General features: G+C 35.9%; 1 protein-coding gene across 1 annotated transcript in view; it reads left to right on the top strand.

Annotated features, from left to right (window-relative positions):
- The window catches only part of clstn2b (calsyntenin 2b), a 265,401-nt gene extending 244,404 nt beyond the window's left edge, over positions 1–20,997 (top strand). The window contains exons 12-17 of the mRNA XM_046863463.1: positions 5,163–5,381; positions 11,120–11,283; positions 11,375–11,517; positions 12,787–12,901; positions 15,199–15,374; positions 15,919–20,997. Coding sequence (XP_046719419.1) covers positions 5,163–5,381; positions 11,120–11,283; positions 11,375–11,517; positions 12,787–12,901; positions 15,199–15,374; positions 15,919–16,119 — 1,018 coding nt within the window. The 3' untranslated portion in view covers positions 16,120–20,997. The remainder of the gene's footprint in view (positions 1–5,162; positions 5,382–11,119; positions 11,284–11,374; positions 11,518–12,786; positions 12,902–15,198; positions 15,375–15,918) is intronic.
- Positions 20,998–24,282: the final 3,285 nt, after the last annotated feature.

The following is a 24,282-nucleotide window of genomic DNA, read 5'->3' as shown; positions in this document are numbered from 1 at the left end:
GCATGACAGAAAATGAATATTCATGAGGCTTGGGGGAGGACAGCACATCTCTTGTGGGGTGTGCCGTGAAGCTGTGGGTGGAGTCCCTTCAGCAAAAAACACTGGGAAATTAGCATTGAGGATGAGCACACACACACACACACACACACACACACACACACACACACACACACACACACAGAGCATTCTACACATAGGCAGCAGGAGCTAGTGATAAAGCATGACGGGTTGTTGAATAAGAAAATATATGCTGTTCTTTTACGCTACATTTGTGTGATAAAGGAGACAGGCTCGCCCTCGGGTCATGCAGCTGTGCAGCTGGAAGTGGTAGATGAATTTCCCTGTTTCTACATATGTTACATTATTTAAGGCCCATTTTACTAAATCTTGAAGCAATCACAAACTTAGTGTGTACAAAACCGAAAGTTTACAATGTGTACAATGTAGGGAATTGCACAAGGTTTCGTCATTGGTCGACATGAAAAATCAGGCAAAAAAAAAAATGGCGAAGTGCAGATTTTTGCTTTTCCTGGTCTTACACTGTGTTCAAAGGAGTATGGGATCGATAATAACATGATGACTTTAATCAGGTGTATTAGAGCAGGGAAAGCATAAAATGAGGCCGAATAACGCTAGATTACATATCATTTTCCTCCATTCACATCCACTCAGTGCACAATTTCTACTTTTTGCAGACAGCCCTTCATGTCTTTCTTCTTCAAAATTATCCATCGTGAATGAAATTACAGTAACCCTCGTCAGTGAGGTTTCGCTGGTGCATATAAAATATCGAATTTCACGGTCATTCCAGTTAAGATTTGTTTTTGAGTCACAAATATAAAAATGTTGGTATGATGAGGGTAAGTCTATATGCAGTAATAAGAACGGCTTTGTGTGACCATGCCTGGATGTTTGGAGGTAGCATTGAGGCTTTACGTGGAAGTGAGAAGCTGAAAATATTCAGTATTTTGTAGTTATCTTCAATTGAAGACCACTCTATGCAGCTGGGGATGGTTCCACCTCAACAGCCTAAAGATCAATGCAATTACTAAGCAACACAAGAACTTTGAGGATGAATCTGGACTGTAATTAATATAAAAACACTGCACACCTTCACAATAATAAACTGTAATGAATGGGCATTCGGTGCCATCCAGCTGAGGATGGGTTCCCTTTTTAGTCTGGTTTCTCTCAAGGTTTCTTCCTCGTGCCATCTCAGGTAGTTTTCCCTTGCCACATAAGCCACTAGCTTACACAGTAGGGACAAACTTACAATTATAAAGAACAAACTTATACGTTCTTTTATTACCACTTGCCGCCCATTAGACAGATGTCATATCATATCTTATATCATATGCTGGCTACCAGTTGGGAAAAGCTAAGATTAACATATTTCCTATAAGGCATCTTTTTAAACTGCTGCTCATGATGTCACATTTTCCTTTTCACATAGGCATACACTCTCAATTGTTCATTGTCACTGTGATTGACAGTGGAGCGGGTATACCATTCCTCTGCCCAAAGAGTATCACCCAGAAGCTAATATTTTCTATAAAAGTTATTTGCCATGGATGGCTGTGCGATCATCAGGATTCTAACTCATGATCTCAGAATAATGTTTAGTGATCCAAATATCCAAATGTATATTAGTATTTAAACCCAAAGTGGTTTTGGCCTAAACCAGATTCAGTGATTATTTTACTTTATATCTGTATTACTGAATTCTAGCCATGGAGCCTTGTCCCACTCAAAAACAAGGCCAATTGTCTGCAGTAGTCAGACTTTACCACCAAAGGAAAAAACCCACAATGTGCTTAATAACGTTCAACCTTTCCATACTTTCATACCTGAATTTGAGAGAATGTGCTGTTTTAGAATGTGAGCAGTTTAAGATTTTCAGAGTGTGAGATTTAATTATGTTGGGCAGTAGAAGCTGATTATGCAGTACATCAGAACTATAATGAATTATTGATGAATGGTGAGCCTTTTATCCAGCCTTGTTCTTACTAGTGTTCATACCAGCACTATAATTATTAAGTGGTTTGTAATGGTTTAGCTTCCATTTGAAATTCACTTTGTTTTCTGTTTACTTTCTGTTTATCAGAGAGATCTTTATGCTTGTACTTTAGATTCAGTTTTAGTAATGTAGTTAGGACATATTGTTCATTAGGATGAGACATTCAGGATGACACTGAAACATTGGAGTAATTGTAAAAAAAAAAAAGGAATATTACGAAATGCAAACCAAATATTTTGCACAAAATGTCAATAAAAAGAAAATGCAGTGATTTGCAAATCTCATAAATCCATATTCTATTAAAAAATTATAATATTGAACTTGATGTCTGCAACATTTCTCAAAAAAAATGGAACAGGGCCATGAGTACCACTGTGTATCATCAGGTCTTTTGTCCGTATATATAATTTTTGGGAGAAAAAAAGCTGTCCCATTATGTGTCTGATGCAGGACTCCGACTGCTCAACAGTTCTGGGTGTCCTTTGTTGTGTTTTTGTTTCATGATATGCCACATAGAAATGTGACTAATATATAACTAGGTTGGTGGTTACGCATCGGTCTCTGGATCAAAACGTCACAAGTCACTGCTGCTCCCTTGAGCATGGCCCTTAACCCTTAACTGCTCAGTCTCTCTGGATAAGGGTGTCTGCCAAATAAATGTAAATATATCAGAAGTCAATAAATAATGTGAATACTTCAAGGATATGTAGAAAGACAAAAAGAAAGAAAAACAAAAGAGAAAAAAAAGAAAAACAAACAAACGAAAAAAAGCTTGGCAGCTTGATGTATGTAATTAATAGAAACCACTAGCTTCCTTATGAGGCTCTGGCATTTTCACCTGACATTTTTGATTGGATTGGTAGATTTTCTTTAGTATTTGCTTGCTTTTTTTTATTGCCATATGTTAACGCCAAGTAAAGTTTAACCCTGGTACACGCCTGTTTAATTAGTTGATCTGGAACATTGATCTGGAGTGAGATAAGAATACACTTTGAACGGAGTGTAAGTCCATCCCAGGGCACCATACACACAAATTCACACAATGGTTTGGAAGCCACCAGGTAGAAACTGACACTGGCAGATGAAGAACATGTGAAACCCCACTTAGACAGTAACCTGAGCTCTGGATTAATCTAGTGACCCTGAAACTGTGAGGCAGCAATTTTACCTACTGTGCAATGGGGTAATCTGGATGTTTCAGTCACTAGAACTGATTTTGTGCCACAGAAATCTCAGATAGTCAGCATTTTTACAGAGTGGTCTAAGTATTAGAAATATGTTTCAATTAAGCCTGTATATACAGGAATACTTACACAGGTTTATTTTATACTGAGATGCTTTCATGAGTTATTTTACAAGTGATTAAATAGTGTGTAATAAAATACTGTAGTATTACTTAAGAAATACCCACACAATTGTATAAAAAAGAATGCTTGTTAAAAATATCTTTTAAAGATAAATATAAATATTATCGAACATATCCATGCTTATGGCTGCCTCCATCTACTTTTATATCTTCTGGGTAGATTTGAATGAAGTGTTTCTCGTTTTGCTGTTTTTATTGGTAAATTTGTATACACATTATCAATAATGGGTTATAACATGGTTGAGGGGTATACATCCAGAAGATCGTGGCAAAACATTTTTTTCCACAAAATCTCTTAGAAAATGTTGTAATTTTTCTGCAATAATAATAATAATAATAATAATAATAATAATAATCATTAATATAATAATAATAATGATCATTAATATAATAATAATCATGATTATTATTATTATTAAAGTTATTATTATATTTTAAAATAATAATAATAATTGTCATTAATTAATAATTAATAAGAATTGCACTTAAATATTTAAATAAAGCTTTTCTCTAAAAAGCATTGGAGTTTGCCAGAAAGTTTCACATTGTGTAATTCAAAGGGGAAGTTTTTAAGCTTAGAGAGCTTTGACCACACTTAACTTGAATGATGCCACGCCCACTTCAGATCTAAATACATATTCAGATGCAGATACATTCCTAGAAGATGTGAACATTTATTCAGCTAAAGAAAAAAGGACAAGAAAATTGCTCAGACCAAACACACAAGCGTGCATCACCAGAACGTACACACTAGTTACACACTCAACAAGATTAGCATCAGGATAAAGAAGCAGATGCTAGTATTGTTTGATGCTGAGCAGATGGACTGCTCATTACATGTGATTGTAAACCATTTAAGCAGCAGCATATGAAGGATGCTGAACAGAAATGAACAAATATAACAGCTGGAAAGACTGAGTGGAAATGAGTTTTCAGTAAATCAGAAGGTGATGCTGGCACTGGAGTATCAACCATGTATGATGAACAGAAGTTGGAAGCATTTGGTATGGAAATTGAATGTCGAAAATCAAAGAATCCTTCCTAGTCAGTAAAAAAATTAATTCCTAAAAAGGTTTTCTTGCTATAACTTGCATGAATTTGATGCCAGAACATTATGCAAGACTTAAGTGTTTAATTATTTTACAGTCATGCCTTTGCATGTTGTGTTATTAGGGGGGAATTGTGTAAAGTTTGGCCAGAAGGTTCTTTTGCAGTACAAGCAATAAAAGATGATTGTGACAGTGGTCCCCTTTCCTGCTCCATAATTACACACTTCATAAGTCGTATTCGCGAGGGTTGCATATCTGGAAAGAAAAAAACAAATAAACAGAGGTGTTAATTAAGGCTTGTGAACATAATTAAATGTGGTTTAGAGTAATGCTTAATAAGTGTAATTACTGTGAGCAGAGCACTAATTAATTCTGAGAAGGAAGCTGAGATGGGGAGAGAGATTATGTTGTGTTCTGAGTGCAGAAAAATGCTGGCACAGTGCGTTCATGTGACAGATGTGTCTTTTTCCATTTCCACCACATTAACTCCCTGAACAAATCACTGTCGCAACAGTTTGCTTCGCTTGTATGTGCATGTGTCAGTTTGTGCAACCTGTTTTACATGCCTTACTGATTTTGATTGGACCCATAACTTTCCCGGGGTGTCTAGCGGTGTGTGTTTACTACTAGCAAGTAATTGCAGTGGGTTTGTGGGTGTGTGTCTTAGTGTCTGTGTGTCTGTGTGCGTTTAAAATGTTCCATTGGAAACAACGTGTGTATTTGTGTCTAGGTGTTTCGGAGAGGATGTGTGCATCTCTGTTCCTGACATCAATGCAGTCGTCATGGTAATGCAACCAAGTGAACCGAGAATCACAATAACAGGGGCGGAGCATCTCAGCATCCCTGCCCCGGACCTTGCCCTTGGCCTGTCATTGTTCAGGGATTTGCATATCAGCAGCACCGTCATGAAGAGTGACCAAACTGCACACAAACAGGTACTTAAACCCATGTCAAAAACAAACAATGAAGTATCTAAGCATTCATCCTTTAGTACGTTCTATGTTTGTGTACACACATAAAGTAAGTAAGTAAGTAAGTAAGTAAGTAAGTAAGTAAGTAAGTAAGTAAGTAAGTAAGTAAGTAAGTAAGTAAGTAAGTAAGTAAGTAAGTAAGTAAGTAAGTAAGTAAGTAAGTAAGTAAGTAAGTAAGTAAGTAAGTAAGTAAGTAAGTAAGTAAGTAAGTAAGTAAGTAAGTAAGTAAGTAAGTAAGTAAGTAAGTAAGTAAGTAAGTAAGTAAGTAAGTAAGTAAGTAAGTAAGTAAGTAAGTAAGTAAGTAAGTAAGTAAGTAAGTAAGTAAGTAAGTAAGTAAGTAAGTAAGTAAGTAAGTAAGTAAGTAAGTAAGTAAGTAAGTAAGTAAGTAAGTAAGTAAGTAAGTAAGTAAGTAAGTAAGTAAGTAAGTAAGTAAGTAAGTAAGTAAGTAAGTAAGTAAGTAAGTAAGTAAGTAAGTAAGTAAGTAAGTAAGTAAGTAAGTAAGTAAGTAAGTAAGTAAGTAAGTAAGTAAGTAAGTAAGTAAGTAAGTAAGTAAGTAAGTAAGTAAGTAAGTAAGTAAGTAAGTAAGTAAGTAAGTAAGTAAGTAAGTAAGTAAGTAAGTAAGTAAGTAAGTAAGTAAGTAAGTAAGTAAGTAAGTAAGTAAGTAAGTAAGTAAGTAAGTAAGTAAGTAAGTAAGTAAGTAAGTAAGTAAGTAAGTAAGTAAGTAAGTAAGTAAGTAAGTAAGTAAGTAAGTAAGTAAGTAAGTAAGTAAGTAAGTAAGTAAGTAAGTAAGTAAGTAAGTAAGTAAGTAAGTAAGTAAGTAAGTAAGTAAGTAAGTAAGTAAGTAAGTAAGTAAGTAAGTAAGTAAGTAAGTAAGTAAGTAAGTAAGTAAGTAAGTAAGTAAGTAAGTAAGTAAGTAAGTAAGTAAGTAAGTAAGTAAGTAAGTAAGTAAGTAAGTAAGTAAGTAAGTAAGTAAGTAAGTAAGTAAGTAAGTAAGTAAGTAAGTAAGTAAGTAAGTAAGTAAGTAAGTAAGTAAGTAAGTAAGTAAGTAAGTAAGTAAGTAAGTAAGTAAGTAAGTAAGTAAGTAAGTAAGTAAGTAAGTAAGTAAGTAAGTAAGTAAGTAAGTAAGTAAGTAAGTAAGTAAGTAAGTAAGTAAGTAAGTAAGTAAGTAAGTAAGTAAGTAAGTAAGTAAGTAAGTAAGTAAGTAAGTAAGTAAGTAAGTAAGTAAGTAAGTAAGTAAGTAAGTAAGTAAGTAAGTAAGTAAGTAAGTAAGTAAGTAAGTAAGTAAGTAAGTAAGTAAGTAAGTAAGTAAGTAAGTAAGTAAGTAAGTAAGTAAGTAAGTAAGTAAGTAAGTAAGTAAGTAAGTAAGTAAGTAAGTAAGTAAGTAAGTAAGTAAGTAAGTAAGTAAGTAAGTAAGTAAGTAAGTAAGTAAGTAAGTAAGTAAGTAAGTAAGTAAGTAAGTAAGTAAGTAAGTAAGTAAGTAAGTAAGTAAGTAAGTAAGTAAGTAAGTAAGTAAGTAAGTAAGTAAGTAAGTAAGTAAGTAAGTAAGTAAGTAAGTAAGTAAGTAAGTAAGTAAGTAAGTAAGTAAGTAAGTAAGTAAGTAAGTAAGTAAGTAAGTAAGTAAGTAAGTAAGTAAGTAAGTAAGTAAGTAAGTAAGTAAGTAAGTAAGTAAGTAAGTAAGTAAGTAAGTAAGTAAGTAAGTAAGTAAGTAAGTAAGTAAGTAAGTAAGTAAGTAAGTAAGTAAGTAAGTAAGTAAGTAAGTAAGTAAGTAAGTAAGTAAGTAAGTAAGTAAGTAAGTAAGTAAGTATGTATGTATGTAAGTAAGTAAGTATGTAAGTAAGTAGGTAAGTAAGTAAGTAAGTAAGTAAGTAAGTAAGTAAGTAAGTAAGTAAGTAAGTAAGTAAGTAAGTAAGTAAGTACGTACGAAAGTAAGTAAGTAAGTAGGTCAAAATCCAGTCTTAGCACAGAGATGTGCAGTTAAGGGTCAAGGTTCTTGCTCAAGGGCTTAATCAAAATCCATTTTATTGACAAGTACTGCCTTAACACACAGTGAATGCGACTCCAGTTTGTAGAAACTCCTGCAACCATACACGTAGCACCTAAATTCATTTTGTAAACAAGAAACCATGACAACAAATAATAAATAGGTAGCAGTGAAGTGTGCAGGGGAGCAAACAAGCAGTCTTTTAATCAAGTTTTAATTATAATTACTTATACATGTATTTGTATCGTGTTCGCTTCAACATTTAATATAGACCCATGGAGTTTTTGATTTTAGTTTATTTTTCTCTTCCATTATATTCGTGACTCGGTATGGTTCAAAAATACTAAAATACTAGTAATGCTAAATGAAATATGTTTTTAAAGATGCTAATTACAGGATGTGCATACTGTACTTCTCTTGAATTTATTATTTATTAATCAACATAAAAAATGTTCCCTTTACCTCATCTAAATGCAAGGGCACCACATCAGTGCATCTTTAAAGCACTCAAATCTAAATAGACAAAGACTAACCTAAGGCAAGGGAAAGGGTTGAGACATCCAGTGTGTCAGTCAGTATTAAAGAGTTCAAAACACAAATGTCATTCGAGATTCACAAGTGGATTGGCTCATTTGTCATTTTAATAGTGAAGGAATGTTGAGGGGTTGGGGGAAAAGAAGGTCACCTGTAATAAATTTTTGAGTGATAACTAGTAGCAGTATACACTGACGTCAAAATGTAGAGTTTCCCCACAAAACGTCTAAAGGTTGACATTTTATTTAAAGCCATAAGTGAATATCCTTGATCTGCATCTGTAATGTAAAAGATGTGCTATATGAGCTTTAAATGGGAGACTGATTTTTATTTAAAGAATGCCACCTGACCTGATGTATTAGTTTCTCTTTCTCTCACACACACAATATTTTTGTTGCATCACAGGGTTATGCCATGAGGGAGGGAACCCTCTAAAATCAAGTCAATCTAACCCAGTAGTTACCATGACTCACAGCAGCAGATCTTGGATAATGCTGCAGCCAAGGGTGAGACCCCGGTCACAGGGCTCATATATGCACTCCAAGTATTCATCTTTCATCTGTGAGCCACCTGGAAGCCATGTTATTATACATGCCAGCAAGCCAACCAGCCAGGAGACCACTTGGACAGTCTGAGAGTGAAAGGGCAAGAGATCAAGCCTCATTTAAGTTTATTTTTCACTGGATACTCCCATAGAACAGATCGTGAAAAAAGACTTACCACAGCAAAACACTAGCATAGAAAATGTTTTATTACATCAGGACTTTCCGACCTTAGTTTTATTAGTTGACCAGTGGTTCTAAACTACTTATCTTTTTCACATTTAAACCAAGAACTGTTTAAGGACCACTATTTTTTATAAAGAATGCCAGACTGTACTTCACAAAACAGACACACACAACTAGCATCATGATTAAACTAGCTTAGTGAGATTGAGATGTCTCTGAATGTGCTGGTCGTGTCTGAATTCATTCTTCCATAGTGAAGAGTATATTTAAATATTATTTAGCTTTAATATGCTTTGAAGAAAACTGCAGGATAAATTTAAGTGTAGGTAGGAGCTGCGTGAACCTTTTCACTCCATTCAAAGCAATATTATAGTGTTAATGGACCATTTTAGCACAGATCAAAAATAATATTTCCTGCATAGTCTTGTGCAGTTGATCAGAGAATTGGCTTCAAACAGAGAACACTTTTTTATGTCTACCTGACTGTATTTCCATTGCTGCAACTAGAAATTTCCACATTGTTGCCTGCTAAATGTATTCATCAACTAGTCAACTGTGCAACTCCTGGTGTGGAAAGTGCTTATCTATCACTGGGAATTGGGATTTGTGTCAAATTGCTGTTGTAAATTTCTGTTTTCACAAAATTTGGGTTTCCCTATATTTTTCTACAACAACACGATGTGGAAAATACACACATTTACCATCGTACAATTTCTGTCTTTCTTCAAACACAAAGCTAGAAAATAATTGCTTGCTATGCAGCTATTCCAACACAGTGAACTACAGTGGTGGACGAATTATGCAAGCCATTTTCTTGAGTTAAAGTAAAGATATGCTACAGAAGTTAAAATATTACTTCAGTAAAGGCTCCCTTTAAAATGTCACTTGAGTAAACGTACCAAAGTATTTAAATGTACATAAGTATCCAAACTACTATGATTTATTTTAGCTGTAATGTTTATCATTTTTGTCACAAGACTCTTTGCTTAATCAACTCAGTTTATATAAAAAGACTTGAATGTTACACCAATCTATTAATAGAATGATGATATTAATTCGTCAAACAATGATATCTATTAAAATTTCAATTTGATCATTAGGCCAAAACCTTCTTTTTAACTATTTACAAGAAATGAGGCCACGGGTGTTGTGGCAAGTTCGAGTCAGGAGTTTCTTCCATCATTTATTGCTTTCAAAATGTTCTGCTTGCTGTTGAACTGACTCTGAACTGTACGTTGGTGATAAGCAGATACCAACCAAGTTTAAAACAGAGCACGCGCTCGACCCTGATCGGTGGCTTGCTGCGTGATTGACCAGTTAAGTTTTTATCCGCTCATAAATAAAAAGGAACGACTGATTTTGCTAAATGTATTTAAATAAAAAGTAATATTTGACTTTGAAATATAGTGAAGTAAAAGTCTTTCCAAATGGAAATACTTCAATAAAGTACAAATAAGCAACTTAAGTACAATAATGAATTACATTTACTTCGTTACTGCCCACTACTGGTGAACAATAAGCATTGATCATTTTGTTGGCTATATGTAAGAGTGAAATGGACACACAGGTTCGCCTAATCCGTTTAGGTTTTTTTTTGTGACCAAACGTGTAATATTCATTTAAGTGCTTATACATTTGGAAAACTTTGGAGATGTGCGGATGTAGATAATAGATGTAGATAAAGGAATGATGTAGATAAATGGTTCAAGTGACTCATAAAATACAAAGTATGTGCAAATTGAAATGATTTGTTAGGTGCATTAGCTTTTTTTTTTTTTTTTTGCTTCATTGGAGTGCTATTGCAAAGTTTGAACTCCAAAAATGTCCTGGTTGATTGATTATATTTGGGTATGGAGAAATATTTTATTAATAAGCTGTAGATGTAACACTGTTAAATAATGTGTGGTTTGTTAATGAAAGTGAATTTCCATATTAAATAACATATTTCATTCGAAGTCAGAGGGTTCCAGAGTGCCACAGCTTTTACCCTCGCATTCAGAGGCACTGTGTTACATTATTCATTTATCCCCTGTCTCATGTGTGGTTCTGCTCAGGGATAACAGCAGCAGAAAACGACAACAAACCCATAAATAAGTGAGGAAACGATATGAGAGCAAGGAGGACAGTCCCCTCTTAGCTCTAAATAGACCATATCACTCATTTATGAGCAGCCCTTCCAGTGCAGAGTTCTTCTGGCTTTTACTTCCTGTACTGTAGGTCTCCACTTGTCTCTCGATCATTTTCTAATCTAGCATGTTTGTCTACTCTATTTAATTCCCATGAAGACTTAACATTTTTACACCCAGGAGGCCGTCTGCTGCAGTTGATTGATGACTGAGAAAGAGAAAAAAACAAGCAGAGTCCCTCGAGAGTCAGGCTTCAATTAGTCATTTAAAATCAAGCTCACGCTTTTTCTGTGTGTGTGTGTGTGTGTGTGTGTGTGTGTGTGTGTGTGTGTGTGTGTAGTCCACAGGTCAGGCATGTTAGAAGAAATCGTCCATAATCTCGACTACTGTGACATCTTGGTGTTAGGAGAGGAGTTAAGGGAGGGGTTAGAGACCCTCCAGCTGCCACACAGTGCACTCCTGGGCAAACACTTGGACTACACAAACTCGACATCCGGCATGTCAATTTATGGTAATAAGAGCATCTATTCACGCGAATGCAACATACAACTCTTGTCGTACATGCAAACAATTATAGCTCTTGTCTTGTGCATGTGGTGCAGGTGTGGATTCCATGGTTCACTATGCGCAGGTCATCAGACAGGTGCGATACCAAAACCTGCAGAGCGATGCATCAGCAAGAACATTTAGAGTGACCTGCTCTGAACTCAACGGGCGATACACCAGCAACCCATTTACACAGCAGGTCAGTTAGATGCAGTGTGCAAATTGAAATGTGGAATCCATCCACTTACTGACAGAGAATGAAACATTAACAAATTGTCCCTTTAGTACAATTAGTTACAATGAATACTTCTGGGTCAGTTCATTGAAATTAGACAATCAAAAATTGAAAAAAAAAAAAGTTAATTTTTCTATTCTTAAACTGACCAGGCTCTGTGAGTCTGTGCCTATTTTAGCTCTAGATTCCTGTTTTTTGGCTGATGGGAGGTGAACCTGATGTGGCATTGTAACCCATCCCCTTCCTCTGGGATGCTTTTCTGCTCACCACAGTTGTAAAGAGTGCTTATTTGACCATAGCTTTTACTGTCAGATCTGGCTGTTCTTAACAACTAGTGTTTCCAAATGCAGACCAGACCAGTTTACCAATACCACAACCAAATATGTCTCTGAGACAATATTCTTAGACAAGAGACTGATGTGTAATTTAAACACTAACAAGCATTTGTCCTCTCTCTGCAACATTTTACACATTACCCTACTGCATGTCTTCCATCACCACATCCATAAACCTTCTCCTTGGTCTTATATATATATATATATATATATATATATATATATATATATATATATATATATATATATATATATATATATATATATATATGTTTTATGTAAATCAAGGTAACTACTTGATTGATACTTAAATGATTGATTTTACTATAGATAGCATAGATAGCCCAAAGTAAGTGAAGTAAACTTTACCATGTATAGAATTGTGATTGTAAGATTTGAATGGATTTTTATGCCTTACTTACACACGAGTGAAAAAATAAAACAGATGGCAAAGCGAAGAGCTATCATCAGCACAGATGGCACTTGAAAAGTAAAAATAGGTTTAAAACAGGATATATATATGTGTGTGTGTGTGTATATATATATATATATATATATATATATATATATATATATATATATATATATATATATATATATATATATAAACAGTTCATTTATTTTATTATATAAGGACATTTGAAACGTTGACAGATTAGTGCTTGATTTGCTGCAGTTACTGTTCGACACATAATCAAGCCTAGAAGATAAATACACACATTTTTCCACCACTCCATTCAATGATGACAGATGCCAGTTATCTAAGAGTACATTGACTTAATTGAATAGCATCCTTATATGAAACATACAATAATAAAAAAAAAAAAAAGTGAAAAACCGAGCAAATGTTTTTTTTAAGATTTCTCAACAGAATGCATTTCTTTTTTCTTTGTCTTAGATTAATATACTTCACAGAGAACAGCCTGTCAAGCATGTCAGTCATATAATGGCTAAACCCAAAACCATGCAACTTAGTCATCATCCAATCACAGCCTTCAACACCCAGAGCTCTGGTAAGTGACAGTATGTGTGTGAACATTAAATCAATGGCTGGTGCTAGATTTTCTGCAACATTTGTCCTTTTGACCACAAGGTTCATATTACATGAAATGTATTTTATAGAAAAATCAAGGAATGGGTGTATTTACCGTAATTTCCGGACTATAAAGCGCATCCATATATAAGCCGTACCCACTGAATTTGACAAAGATTTTTGTTTTAAACATAAATGTTTAAAATAAAAATTCCTGTTACACGGTGTAACGGGTGAAATATGTTGTGGCTTCTTTAAGAGCAGAGCGACATTTTGGGAATAGCCTGCCGCCGCATTTTTTCCGCTATTACTGCATGTGTGCAAGACCGAGGAATATGTCCTTATTATTTTCTGATGCTCAGTTCTAAGTTTCTTTGACTAACCCGTAACGCTGTTGCCAAGAATAATAAATAAGCACGAGTTTTGGAAACCTGTCTGTGCTTATATGATTTCTGTTGCAACTGGAGTAAGCGAGCTATCCCTTCACCCTGACTCAATGCGTTACAACGGCTTGTATCTAAACAGTAGCCTATCAAGAAAGTCATAGTTCACTGTCTTCCTCCTTCCTTTCACAACAATTTTATCTGTTGGTATCGTTGTGCGTTTAAAAAATTTTTTTTTCTCCTGATGCCATGCAGCTCAGAACACAGGTGAGGTGTGTTTTTTCTCCTTTTCGATTCAGAAATTTCATTGGTCTAATGTTATGTCGCTCAGGGAAACCGGGAAAAACCCAGGAAAAATTCATAAATAAGCCACTTCGTTGTTTAAGCCGCGGGGTTCAAAACGTGGGAAAAAAGTAGCGGCTTATTGTCCGAAAAATACTGTAACATAGATCCATAATAAAAAAGTCATTAATTGTTCCTTTCTGTGTTACATCTTTTGTACCTTTGTTCTCTTCATGCACTAGTGAGCAACACACTCGTGGGTAAGAACTGTAAAGAAACATATAGTCTGCAGCTCATTCTATGATCTATACACACTGTGCTGTGATTCGCTAAACACGGGGTTAAGAAGACCATGCCAAATTCTGAGTGGAGTCATTAGTTATTTCTTCTATTTGGGTCATCAAACACTAAATGGAAACAAATTGCAGGTAGGAACTAAAAGGGTGAATGAAAAACAAAAGGAAAATCAGGCCGCATTTACATAGAATTAGTTCAAGGAATAATTGTCATACATTTACAGAAATCTGAATTCAAATATTACTTGTACCGGTAGTCCCTGATTTTGATGTAGATGTGTCTCATCGTAGCTTGAAAATATTGTAAGTCAGGACATGGCCTAGCCTACCCAGGAGTCTTAAAAAATGGTGATCAATATGGGGTAGCATACTGTAATGTAATGTACGTGTGTAGCAAGTCCATGGTGAATAAGGATGCAGTGAACATGACAAACTGAATTATGGTACAGAATTTGACCTTAAAACTACGCTCATGCTTTTAAGATTAATGTTTCAAATGTATACTATGTGCAACTTTGAAGGTAAAAGTATTAAATGTACACTTAAATGAACCAACCTTGCAACTTGGAAAAAGGAATGGTATAGTTTAGTACGCTTCTGTCTGAGTGTAAAGGGATTATTTAGCCTTTAAAAAAAAAAAAAAAAAAAAAAGCAGTGGCTGCATAAACAGAGTGAAACAGCATCAAGGAAAGCGGCAGCGCTTTCAAAAGCCGTGTTAGCTCACTGAGGCAAAGCAGGAGCAGCAAAGCCTTTACAGGTCATGAAGAATTAAAAAAGGATGAAAACCTACATGAGCTACATTAAGGCAGTACAAAGGATGACGTCATTGGTGAGAAACGGCTGCAGAAGGACGCAAAAGAACAAAATGAGATTTTGTCCCTGACGAGCAACAAAATAATTCACGGTCTGGGTGATGCCATACCGGCTCTCCCTGTTGTGTCATTTTCTTAGTCACAGATGACATTAAAGTCTCATCTGGGGCAGCAGAAGGAATCAATACGTCTGTATTATGCTGACATGACCCGGTTTCACAAGAGGCATTTGTGGGCTTTATTTCACACAACCTGCATGACAGAAAAAGTCCCTGAAAGAAAGAAAAAAGGTCATCAATGATATTTAGTGTTTAAATCTCTCTCTGTCATGCTTACAAGGTGGGATTTACAACGGTGCTGCCAGTAAGTCAAAAAAGCACAGTAAATCACCAGGTAACATTATAAAAATGGAGTCCTGTTTAATCATTTTTAGTTCACTTTATATTACTTTAGTTCAGGATATGCCATTATTTGTGATATATGTGATAATGGTTCTATCTCCAGATGTGCCCAGTGTAGTGATCGTGGTGTGTGTTGCTGTTCTGATGGTGGTAATAGTCTCGGTCATCTACCAGCTTTACCTCAAACACGTCCAGGAGGTCCCAGATACACACACAGAATTAAAGGAAGAGAAGGACTTGGATCTCTCAGCCCTTACCATTATTGTGAACCCGTTGGAGGTAAGCAGGGGATTAGAAAAGTAGTAAACTCTAGCTGGATTTAGAATATAAAAGATATAATTAGAAAAAATTAATGTAGATTTAGCTCAACCAATAAGTAAAAAAGAGGTAGCCATTGTGAGGAAAAATTTCCTGAAATTGCAAGAGGAAAAGAAAACCTTGTTCACTTCTGGATGGCTGATAGTGGAATGAAAAATCATCTGGAGTAAAACAGTAAACAAACAGTACTAAGTGTCCTGAAAGGACTTTTAGTGTTAAAAAAATACTGCAAATAAGCGTCCTGGGATTGAGCGCAGGACCATTTTTATGATTACAGCCATTGTTCTTAAGTACCAAAATACAGTATCCAGCTGGGCTCATCCTTAGGAATTGTAAATTGAGACTTGCAGATCTTTAGGGTATTCATGAGGGATCACCTTCTACAGCAGAGAGTGAGTCACTAGTGCAGAAACTCCATGCAGAAGAAGAGCATTAGGGGGGAAAACAACTGAATATACTATATATAATGTGTGTGTGTGTGTGTGTGTGTGTGTGTGTGGTGAAGAGCTTTGAGGAGCTGCAGCCAGCAGAAGAATTAACTGAAGAAGAAGTGGAGGACGAGGAGGAAGATGACGACGATGACATCACTAGCAGTGAATCAGGCAGTGATGATGATGAAGAAGAGGAAGCTCCAATTTCCAGCATGCAACCACAGGCAGAAATGCTGAGCAAGCTACACTGGCCAAAGGCGTCACTGCACTGCTGAGAACACCTTCCCACACACACACACACACACACACACACGCACACACGCACACACAGACACACAAACAGACACACTCCTGTATATTTGAAGGATGCCTTCATGAAAAAACAGGAATATAAGAGATCCACTGAGAAGAATTTTCCAAGGCTGTAACACAGTTACATGAGCAGACTTCAGCTTGGCAGATGATTGATGCTGTATAAAATGGTGAAGGTGACACCAAACATTATTTTAGACCGTTTGAAAATTACATTATAATACACACTATATGCCCAGAAAGTATATGGACACCTGATCATCATTCCTTATTTGGGTCTTATCCCAAGCACACAATTGTGTGGAATATGCTGTGAATTTAAGGTTTAACATAATTGGAACTAAGAGGTCCAAACCTGTTCCAACACAACTATACCCCTGTGAGAAACATAAAGCTTTATCAAGACATGGTTTGAGAAGATTGAAATAGAGGAATTCAAGTGTCCAGCACAGAGACCTGACCTCAACCCTACTGAACTCCTTTTGAATGAATAGGAATGCAGAGCTTGCTAATGCACTTGTGGCTGGATTGGTTATGCTCCAAAATCTAGTGGAAATTATTCTCAGATAATTGGAGATTATTATACAAGTAGAGGAGGACTAATTCTGGAAGAGGATGTTCAGCAAGCACATATGGATATAATTGATCAGGTGTGCACATACTGTTGGTTATAGTTAAGTTTTAGACACATGTATACATCAGTCATTTAAGTCAGATAGTGATGAGATCATTTTGTTTCATTTTGACTTTTTTATCCAGTCACAGCAAGAAGTATGGAATGATCTCTGAGCTTTATTAGCTTTACGTACCTCTATGGAGTCTCAATCAATGAAATCTTTATTAAGTTCATTTAAATCATGATTGTGGTATTGATGAAATTTCAACCAAATCAGTTATGCGTTGGGAACTACAAAACAACTGAAAAACAACTTCTTAATATACCAAGGAATAGATCAGAAATGTGTGTGGGAAAAGAAGTCAGATGCCATGATGCATTCTGTAACACACCCCAAGATGATGAAAATGTTTTCAATTATTTCTGTCGTTCACATAATCCGCAAATATTTGTTTTAATATTGCCGTAACAAAAATAGTGCAATTGACATAAGCCTAATCAACCAACCGAATCTGAAACCAGCTCTCAAATAGTCCTTTATGCTTCTGCAACATCACATCATCATCAGAACAAAGTAGAGCGCCAAGATGAACTGTACAAAATAGTCAAGTGACCTAATAAAAATACATTCATGTAAGGGAAATTTTGTCAGCAGAACAGAAGTGACTGAATCATTCAGTGCTTATTGCCTCACTGATCTTACAGTGAAGAGAAATCAGGCAAAGTGATGAGACAGAGACCGATGTAGATGTTGCACATTAACAAAATGAGAACTCATTTCCCACTGTTAACTTGGAATTCGGCATTTGTGTTGTTTTTCCATTATTTGGCAACTAGGGTAAAAATCTTCTTGATGTGTTCTATTAGGACACCAAATTCAGTAAATAAAAATTGCTCTCTGTAGTTCTCAGAGCTTTTTCTCAGGCCAGTATACATTCCTCTGCACCATGTTCTCTACATAAATAAGAGATACCACACTTTGCCAATCTCTATACAGACGCTCCCCACTTTTTTTTACGAACATTCACTTTCACGGATCCGAACAAACCTGAAAATTCAAAACAGAGGAGAGCGGCTGCGAGCTAGTCGTCAACCGTGAGGAGTCGACATGATGCGCAATGGACTCGGGCGAGTGAATTTATTTAAGTGAATTTTTTTTTTTAATTAATTTTTTACTTAATACAAATTATTTTATACAGTATTTCGATTATTTTGATTTGTTTTACTATTTTATTGTTTATTTTTAGTATTTATAGCTTTTACATTATTAGGATATATGTGTAGTCAATAACGAACAACTTACAAACAAATTGATGGTGCGTTCGGAGCGTAACTCGTTCGTAAGTTGGGGAGCGTCTGTATATCCTTATGATTATCACAATTGAGGTTTATATTTTGAGGAATTTTATTAAAAATGTAGATGACCTTTCGAATAGAGGTCCACCGATATACCGGTTTTACCGATAGTTAGGTTGATAGTTGGCAATAACCGATTAATCAACCGATAGTTAAAAGGTTACTCCATGTAAACTAGTACTGAATTTTTGCAGTTTCAGCAATCGACTATCAGTGCCGATTAATCTGCAAAACTGATTAATCGGTCAACCTCCACTTTCCAATCAAGTTGAGTCACCTCGAACAACTAAACCATACAAATGAACACATTTGGGCCCTATTTCAATTCTTCACATTTACAGCACTTATCTTGTCCTCAGATCCAATGGATGGCAATCCACTTGGCTTGCCACTGAGTGGAAGATGTAGCACTGTTTAAGTGAAACCTGTAAGATCCTTCATGAGACTCACATGCCACTAGGATTCACAAAATTAGCTCTAAATCCACCAATGGTGTGCCAACATGGTGTTATAAATAAGTGATGGGTAGTCTGTTCAACGATGCCCTATTTTGCTCTTTTGTATCTAACCCAGTTGTGTCTTCTGGAAGTGTACTTGGCAAATCCTTAAAGACCAACTTAATTAATTTATATAATCTGCACTCTGCACTTAGACCGGTGGAGGAACATTTCCATGGCTTAAGCTACTATTACTACTACTATTACAAGCCACGTGTATGCTATAAAACACGCAAAGGATAATCTGAAATGATTTTGAAAAATTCATCTTATTGCGATGGCTCATAAATTATGACCAGCCTTAAAAGGAGACGCGCAATAACTGTGGGCAAAATTGATAGACACGTCTCAAATTTCTGATGCAAACGTTGCCACACACTCTGAAAGCTTAAATCACAGGAGTGCATTTGGTCACCCTGGTTTTTATAACCACTATGCGCTTTTTCTGCTCTGAATCACCCAGTTAATAAATCAGATATCTATTGTTCATTCAGGACGACACAATAAATCATAGTGTAATCACGGTCATGATTTGTCATTAATGTAAGAATTTAAATGGGATATTAGTGAGGAAGTTAATTAATTGGCTTCATGGCTGCATTGCTAAATCTAATTACAGTAGTTATTATTTTACAAAATGTATTTGTTTATGCTGATGTGTTAAATCACAAGCTCCATATTAATATATTTGAACCAGGAATGTTTTTTTCGTTTTTCCAGACTAAGTGTGAGTACATCTTTTTTTATTTATTTTTTGTACTCAGCAATTAACATATGTGACATGAGGAACATTCTAAGTTTTTAAGCATGAGCATTGTGGAACATTTTATTGAAGTTAAGGAAGGAATTGTATCTCAGTGAACTTCAGATAGGAAGGTCGTGAGTTCAAATACCAGAACCCCCAAATTGCCACTGCTGGGCCTTTGGGAAAGCCCTCAAACCTCAACTGCTCAAGTTGTATAAATAAAATAGCAGCATCTTCCGTAAATGTAAATGAAGGTAGTTTTATGTTTGAGATGTTATGCAGTTTATACATCATCATCAAAGAGACTGAGAATGTCCAACCTGAGCAGCATGTGGTCCTTAAAATTGAGAGTAAGATGTTTCCAGCAAAGTGTAGACCCTGACAAATCAGTGCGATTCGGATCTACTTGAGCTCATTTTTAATGACAGCACACGCATAATCGTTATGCATCCAAAAATGGGAAATTGTTCTTAGTGGATCTTTACATGAAGGAAATCTCGTTTACATACAAACACACAATCCAATCACAAAATAACCACTTACACACACACATATGCACATACAAACCTTCTATTAGAGACTCCTGGCTGTATTTTGACTCTTTTTTGTGATAAGTGGAAAAGTGGAACCACTTTGCAAAGTTCCTGAACCCCTTTTTTTCCATCCTGTCTGCGGCTGAAGCTAGTGCTGTCATGGTGAAAGCTGTGGAATATTTCTTGTGAACTAAAACCTGGTCATGATTGCATAAGCCAATTTCGCTTTTGGATCAAAGTGTGATTGTTACCTTTTCTTTTTTTTTTGGAACAACCAATCTCTGTTTGGCTATCCTGCTAATTGGGAACTAAACAGTAGCCTATTTTACATGTGCACATGTTTTCATTGACACTCGTTGGGCTTAGTAGCACCATGCAAGGTCCTGTAGTGTAGTGTTATGCGGGGTAACACGACATATCAGTAGAGCAAACTTTGTAATGTAATCTTTGCTGAATCTCTAGCATATGAGAGATTAGCATGGGCAAGAATTAAATGGAAGAGTTTTTGGGTAGTTTTGCAGTCTTCAGTCAAAGGTATTTGTAATTTAAGATCTAAGATCAGTGTGATTCATCCTTGCCAGGATCAAGAGCTTACTGAAGATGACAGAGCTTTGCATTCTTTTTATCAGTACAGTGAAGTTTTCTTGTCTGTGATAATTACCTTAATACCACAATACATTTGAAAAAAATTGCTAGAGTATTGCTGTAGTATAAAGTAACACTCTAAGAGACTCTGTAATTGGAAAATCAACTTCGTAACATTAACATTAGTTCTTTGATGAATTTCCTATAGTGGCATATATTATAGTGGTATCTTATCCCTCACTTATGCTACAGATCAAGCAAATAGAGATTATGTTGACATTGTTTTGAGGTAGCACATAGTGGACCTGAAAGTCTGGGTTCAGAGTTGAACACGTTTTCTAACTTCACACCCTGGCGAATAAAAATGTAGTCACTGGATAAACAGCATGTTTCGTAAAAGTCCCTTTGTCACCTTTGCCATATTAGACCACCTTTCTGAACTAACTGCACAAGTACCTGTCTGTCACATACTGGAAGCAGTTTTGTCCTCTGTGGTGATCCCCCGCCCCACCCCCAAAGAATCTACAGGCATCAAGTCTCGCCCTCCACCAATAAAAAGGAAATAAACAAAAAAATCTGTGTACAGTAATGCATTCATTTCTATGTAGTGTTTGTACTGACATATGACTAAAATGCAATCTGGTGTTTGAGAGAACTCCATCGAGGTGGTCTTCATTTCTCCGTGCTGTTACTGTGTTCACTGTATGTGGTTTTTCGGAGACACGCTTTTCCCAAAACGATGGCTAAAATGTCCTTTGTAAACAGATTCTGTCTTTGTATGTATACATGTGCATCTTGGATTCCTCTGCATAAACCCTTTTGATGTGTCTCACAATTTTTTACAGACTTACAATCACACACACACACACTTTAGTCGGGATATCTGTGTGTGTGAGGGAGAGAGCAGCAGAAGATGAGAAAATGACACATCATGCCGTGTAAGAGCATGTGGATGCTTAGCTGTGTTTGTGAAATAGTCCATTGACTGTAACAGGTTACATTTGTGTGTGTTTGACATCCAGGAAAAGAGATAAAGAAGTCAATAGAGCTGAAAGAATATTTTTATTCTGTTTTTTAATGTTTATCCAGTTGAGATTCACTCTCTTTTTTGGTGGTCAGTGCCACAATTTTTCTGTCCATAAATAAAGATTTGTTTTGGGGAAAAAAAATATTTGTGTCTATTATTATTATTATTATTATTATTATTATTATTATTATTATTATCAGGGGGCCAAACACCAAAGATACTCTATTGCAATTTTACCTTTTCTTCTTCTTTCTCTTCTTCTTCTTCTTCTTCTGATCTTTTGGCTCTATGGTCTATTCCAAGACCTCTCTGATAAAAAGTTGTGAAATTCGTCACACTAATTGGAGAAGGTCTAAGGAACATATTAACCAAATTTTTTCCAAATGCTGCCAATAACCATTTAAACCTCATGATCCGTGTTTTTTCTAGATTTTCCACTATTCCTTTCTGTATCTCAACAACTTTGTGCACTGACAGAAAACTTTATAGTCACCTTTAGGTTTATGACTGAAAGGCTATGTACCCAAAAGGTTTCTTGACTGTACTAAAATTGTAACTACTTTTCCCTTGTATCATCTAAAGAGTTTGCGCTACATCACATTTCTTTTTAATCCCCTGGAGTAGGAAAAAGAAAGCTATTGTATACTCCTTCTGCAAATTGTATCCAATCATCACCAAATGTGGCAGACATCTTTTCCAAACAAGTCAAAAGAATACAAATGGTTTGCCTGTAATTGGCTGATAGATCTGGCAGAAAAGCTCCAAACAGGAAGTGAGGCTCTATCTCCGCAGCACCTTGCAAGCTCAGTAACTCTTCCGTAGATATCGATATTAATTAGATCTCCGTCTGACCCTGCAGAGCTCGACTGGGCCACTGAATGCCTAGAATCAATGTTCTGTTACACTCTAGATGATGGAGCTCTTCTTAAAACCAAAATGATCAGGTAAAAAAATAAGCACTGTGGTATTGTGATCATACACGCAGCTTAAAACAGACCACTCGGAAATTAGAACGTAAATGCTATCAAACCGAATTCATAGTATTTCAAATAGCATGGAAAGAGAGCCTCCTTGGATATAGAAAAGCGCTTAGTGCTGCTATTTTTTTTACCCTCATAGAAAATAACAAGCGATAAAAATCCAGACGATAAATATAAATCCAAACTATTTTATAAATAGCCCTGTAGACAGCACTATAATTATTGACTATCAATTACAAAGTTTTACTCCCATTCAAGAGAACGACCTAATTTCATTCATTTCCCTTACCTACAAGTTTCTTCAAACAGATAATTCCTGAAGTAATGAACCTGTTTTATAATATACACTTCCATTAGCACTGGTTATGTACCTAAATCTTTCAAACTGGCAGTTATCATCCCCCTAATTAAGAAACCCGGCCTTGACCCTTGTCAGCTGTCCAATTATAGACCAATATCAAACCTGCCCTTTATCTCTAAAATTCTAGAAAAGGTTGTAGCACAGCAGTTATGCTCAAATCTATGTAGGAATATTTTTTATTTTAATGTATCAGTCAACCTGTTATTGGCCTCTGATCGGGGTTTTGTCTCCATACTTGTTTTGCATGACCTTAGTGCAGTTCTTGACACCGTTGATCATACTATCCTCCTTGATAGACTATAGAATGTTGTTGGAATAAAGGGAACAGCTCTCTCCTGGCTTAGGTCTTATTTGTTGATGTAAATGGTGAGTTCTCCACACTCTATGAGGTAAAGTTTAGTGTTCTGCAAGGATCTGTCTTAGGCCCACTGCTTTTCTTTTTATATATGATGCCTCTGGGTGAGATTATACATAAACATGGTTTTTGCTTCCATTGCTATGCTGGTGATACACAGTTGTATATTTCAGCAAAGCCAGATGATAGAGATCGGCATTATTAACAATGTTGAGGAGTGTGTAAAGGTTATTGAACAGTGGATGCCTAATAACTTTCTTCTGTTCAACTCGGATTAGACTTAAATACTTTTACTAGGACCACATGCAGCTAGAAGTAAATCTTTCCAATTAATTAGCATCTCTGGATGGTCTTTTTGTCTCAGTGTGTACAGCAGTCAAAGACCTTGGTGTGATTATTGACCCTAGTTTGTCCTTTGAGGCACATATTACAATAATATTAACCAGGATTGCCCTCTTTCATCTTAGAAATATTGCTAAAGATAGAAACATGATGTCGTTACAGGATGCAGAAAAACTTTTTTATGCTTTTGTTTCATCTAGATTAGACTACTGTAACGCTTTACTGTCTGGGTGTAAAAGTGAGTGCATAAATAAGCTTTAGTTAGTCCAGAATGCAGCAGAAAGGGTCCTTACTAGATCTAGAAAATATGACCACATTATCCCTGTTTTAATCAGACTACACTGGCTCCCAATTAATTCTCGCATTGATTATAAAATACTACTACTGACATATAAAGCACTTAATGGGCTTCTCGCGCCGCAGTATGTGAGTGAACTTCTGTACCATTATGTTCCCCTACATCTACTTAGATCAAAAAGTGCCTTTTGTCAGTAGGTTTTTCTCAGGTAAAGAAGCAGATGTGGAGGGATCATGGATGTAAAGTGTTGAGTGAACTGGGATATTTACATGATGTCGTCCTCTCACGCATTCACTCAGGTTGGTTGACTGTGGTATGGTGGGTCATCTCTCATCCCAGAGATCCCTCATGTCTGTGTTAACTTCTTGCCGGGGTCCCCAACTGCACAGTGTCCTTAACGTTTATACAACAATAAGGATACTTAATAATCC

Source organism: Silurus meridionalis, chromosome 12 (genome assembly GCF_014805685.1).
Source record: "Silurus meridionalis isolate SWU-2019-XX chromosome 12, ASM1480568v1, whole genome shotgun sequence".
Lineage (NCBI taxonomy): Eukaryota > Metazoa > Chordata > Actinopteri > Siluriformes > Siluridae > Silurus > Silurus meridionalis.
Note: the sequence above shows the minus strand (reverse complement) of the source record. Positions and strands in the feature narration are given on the sequence as shown.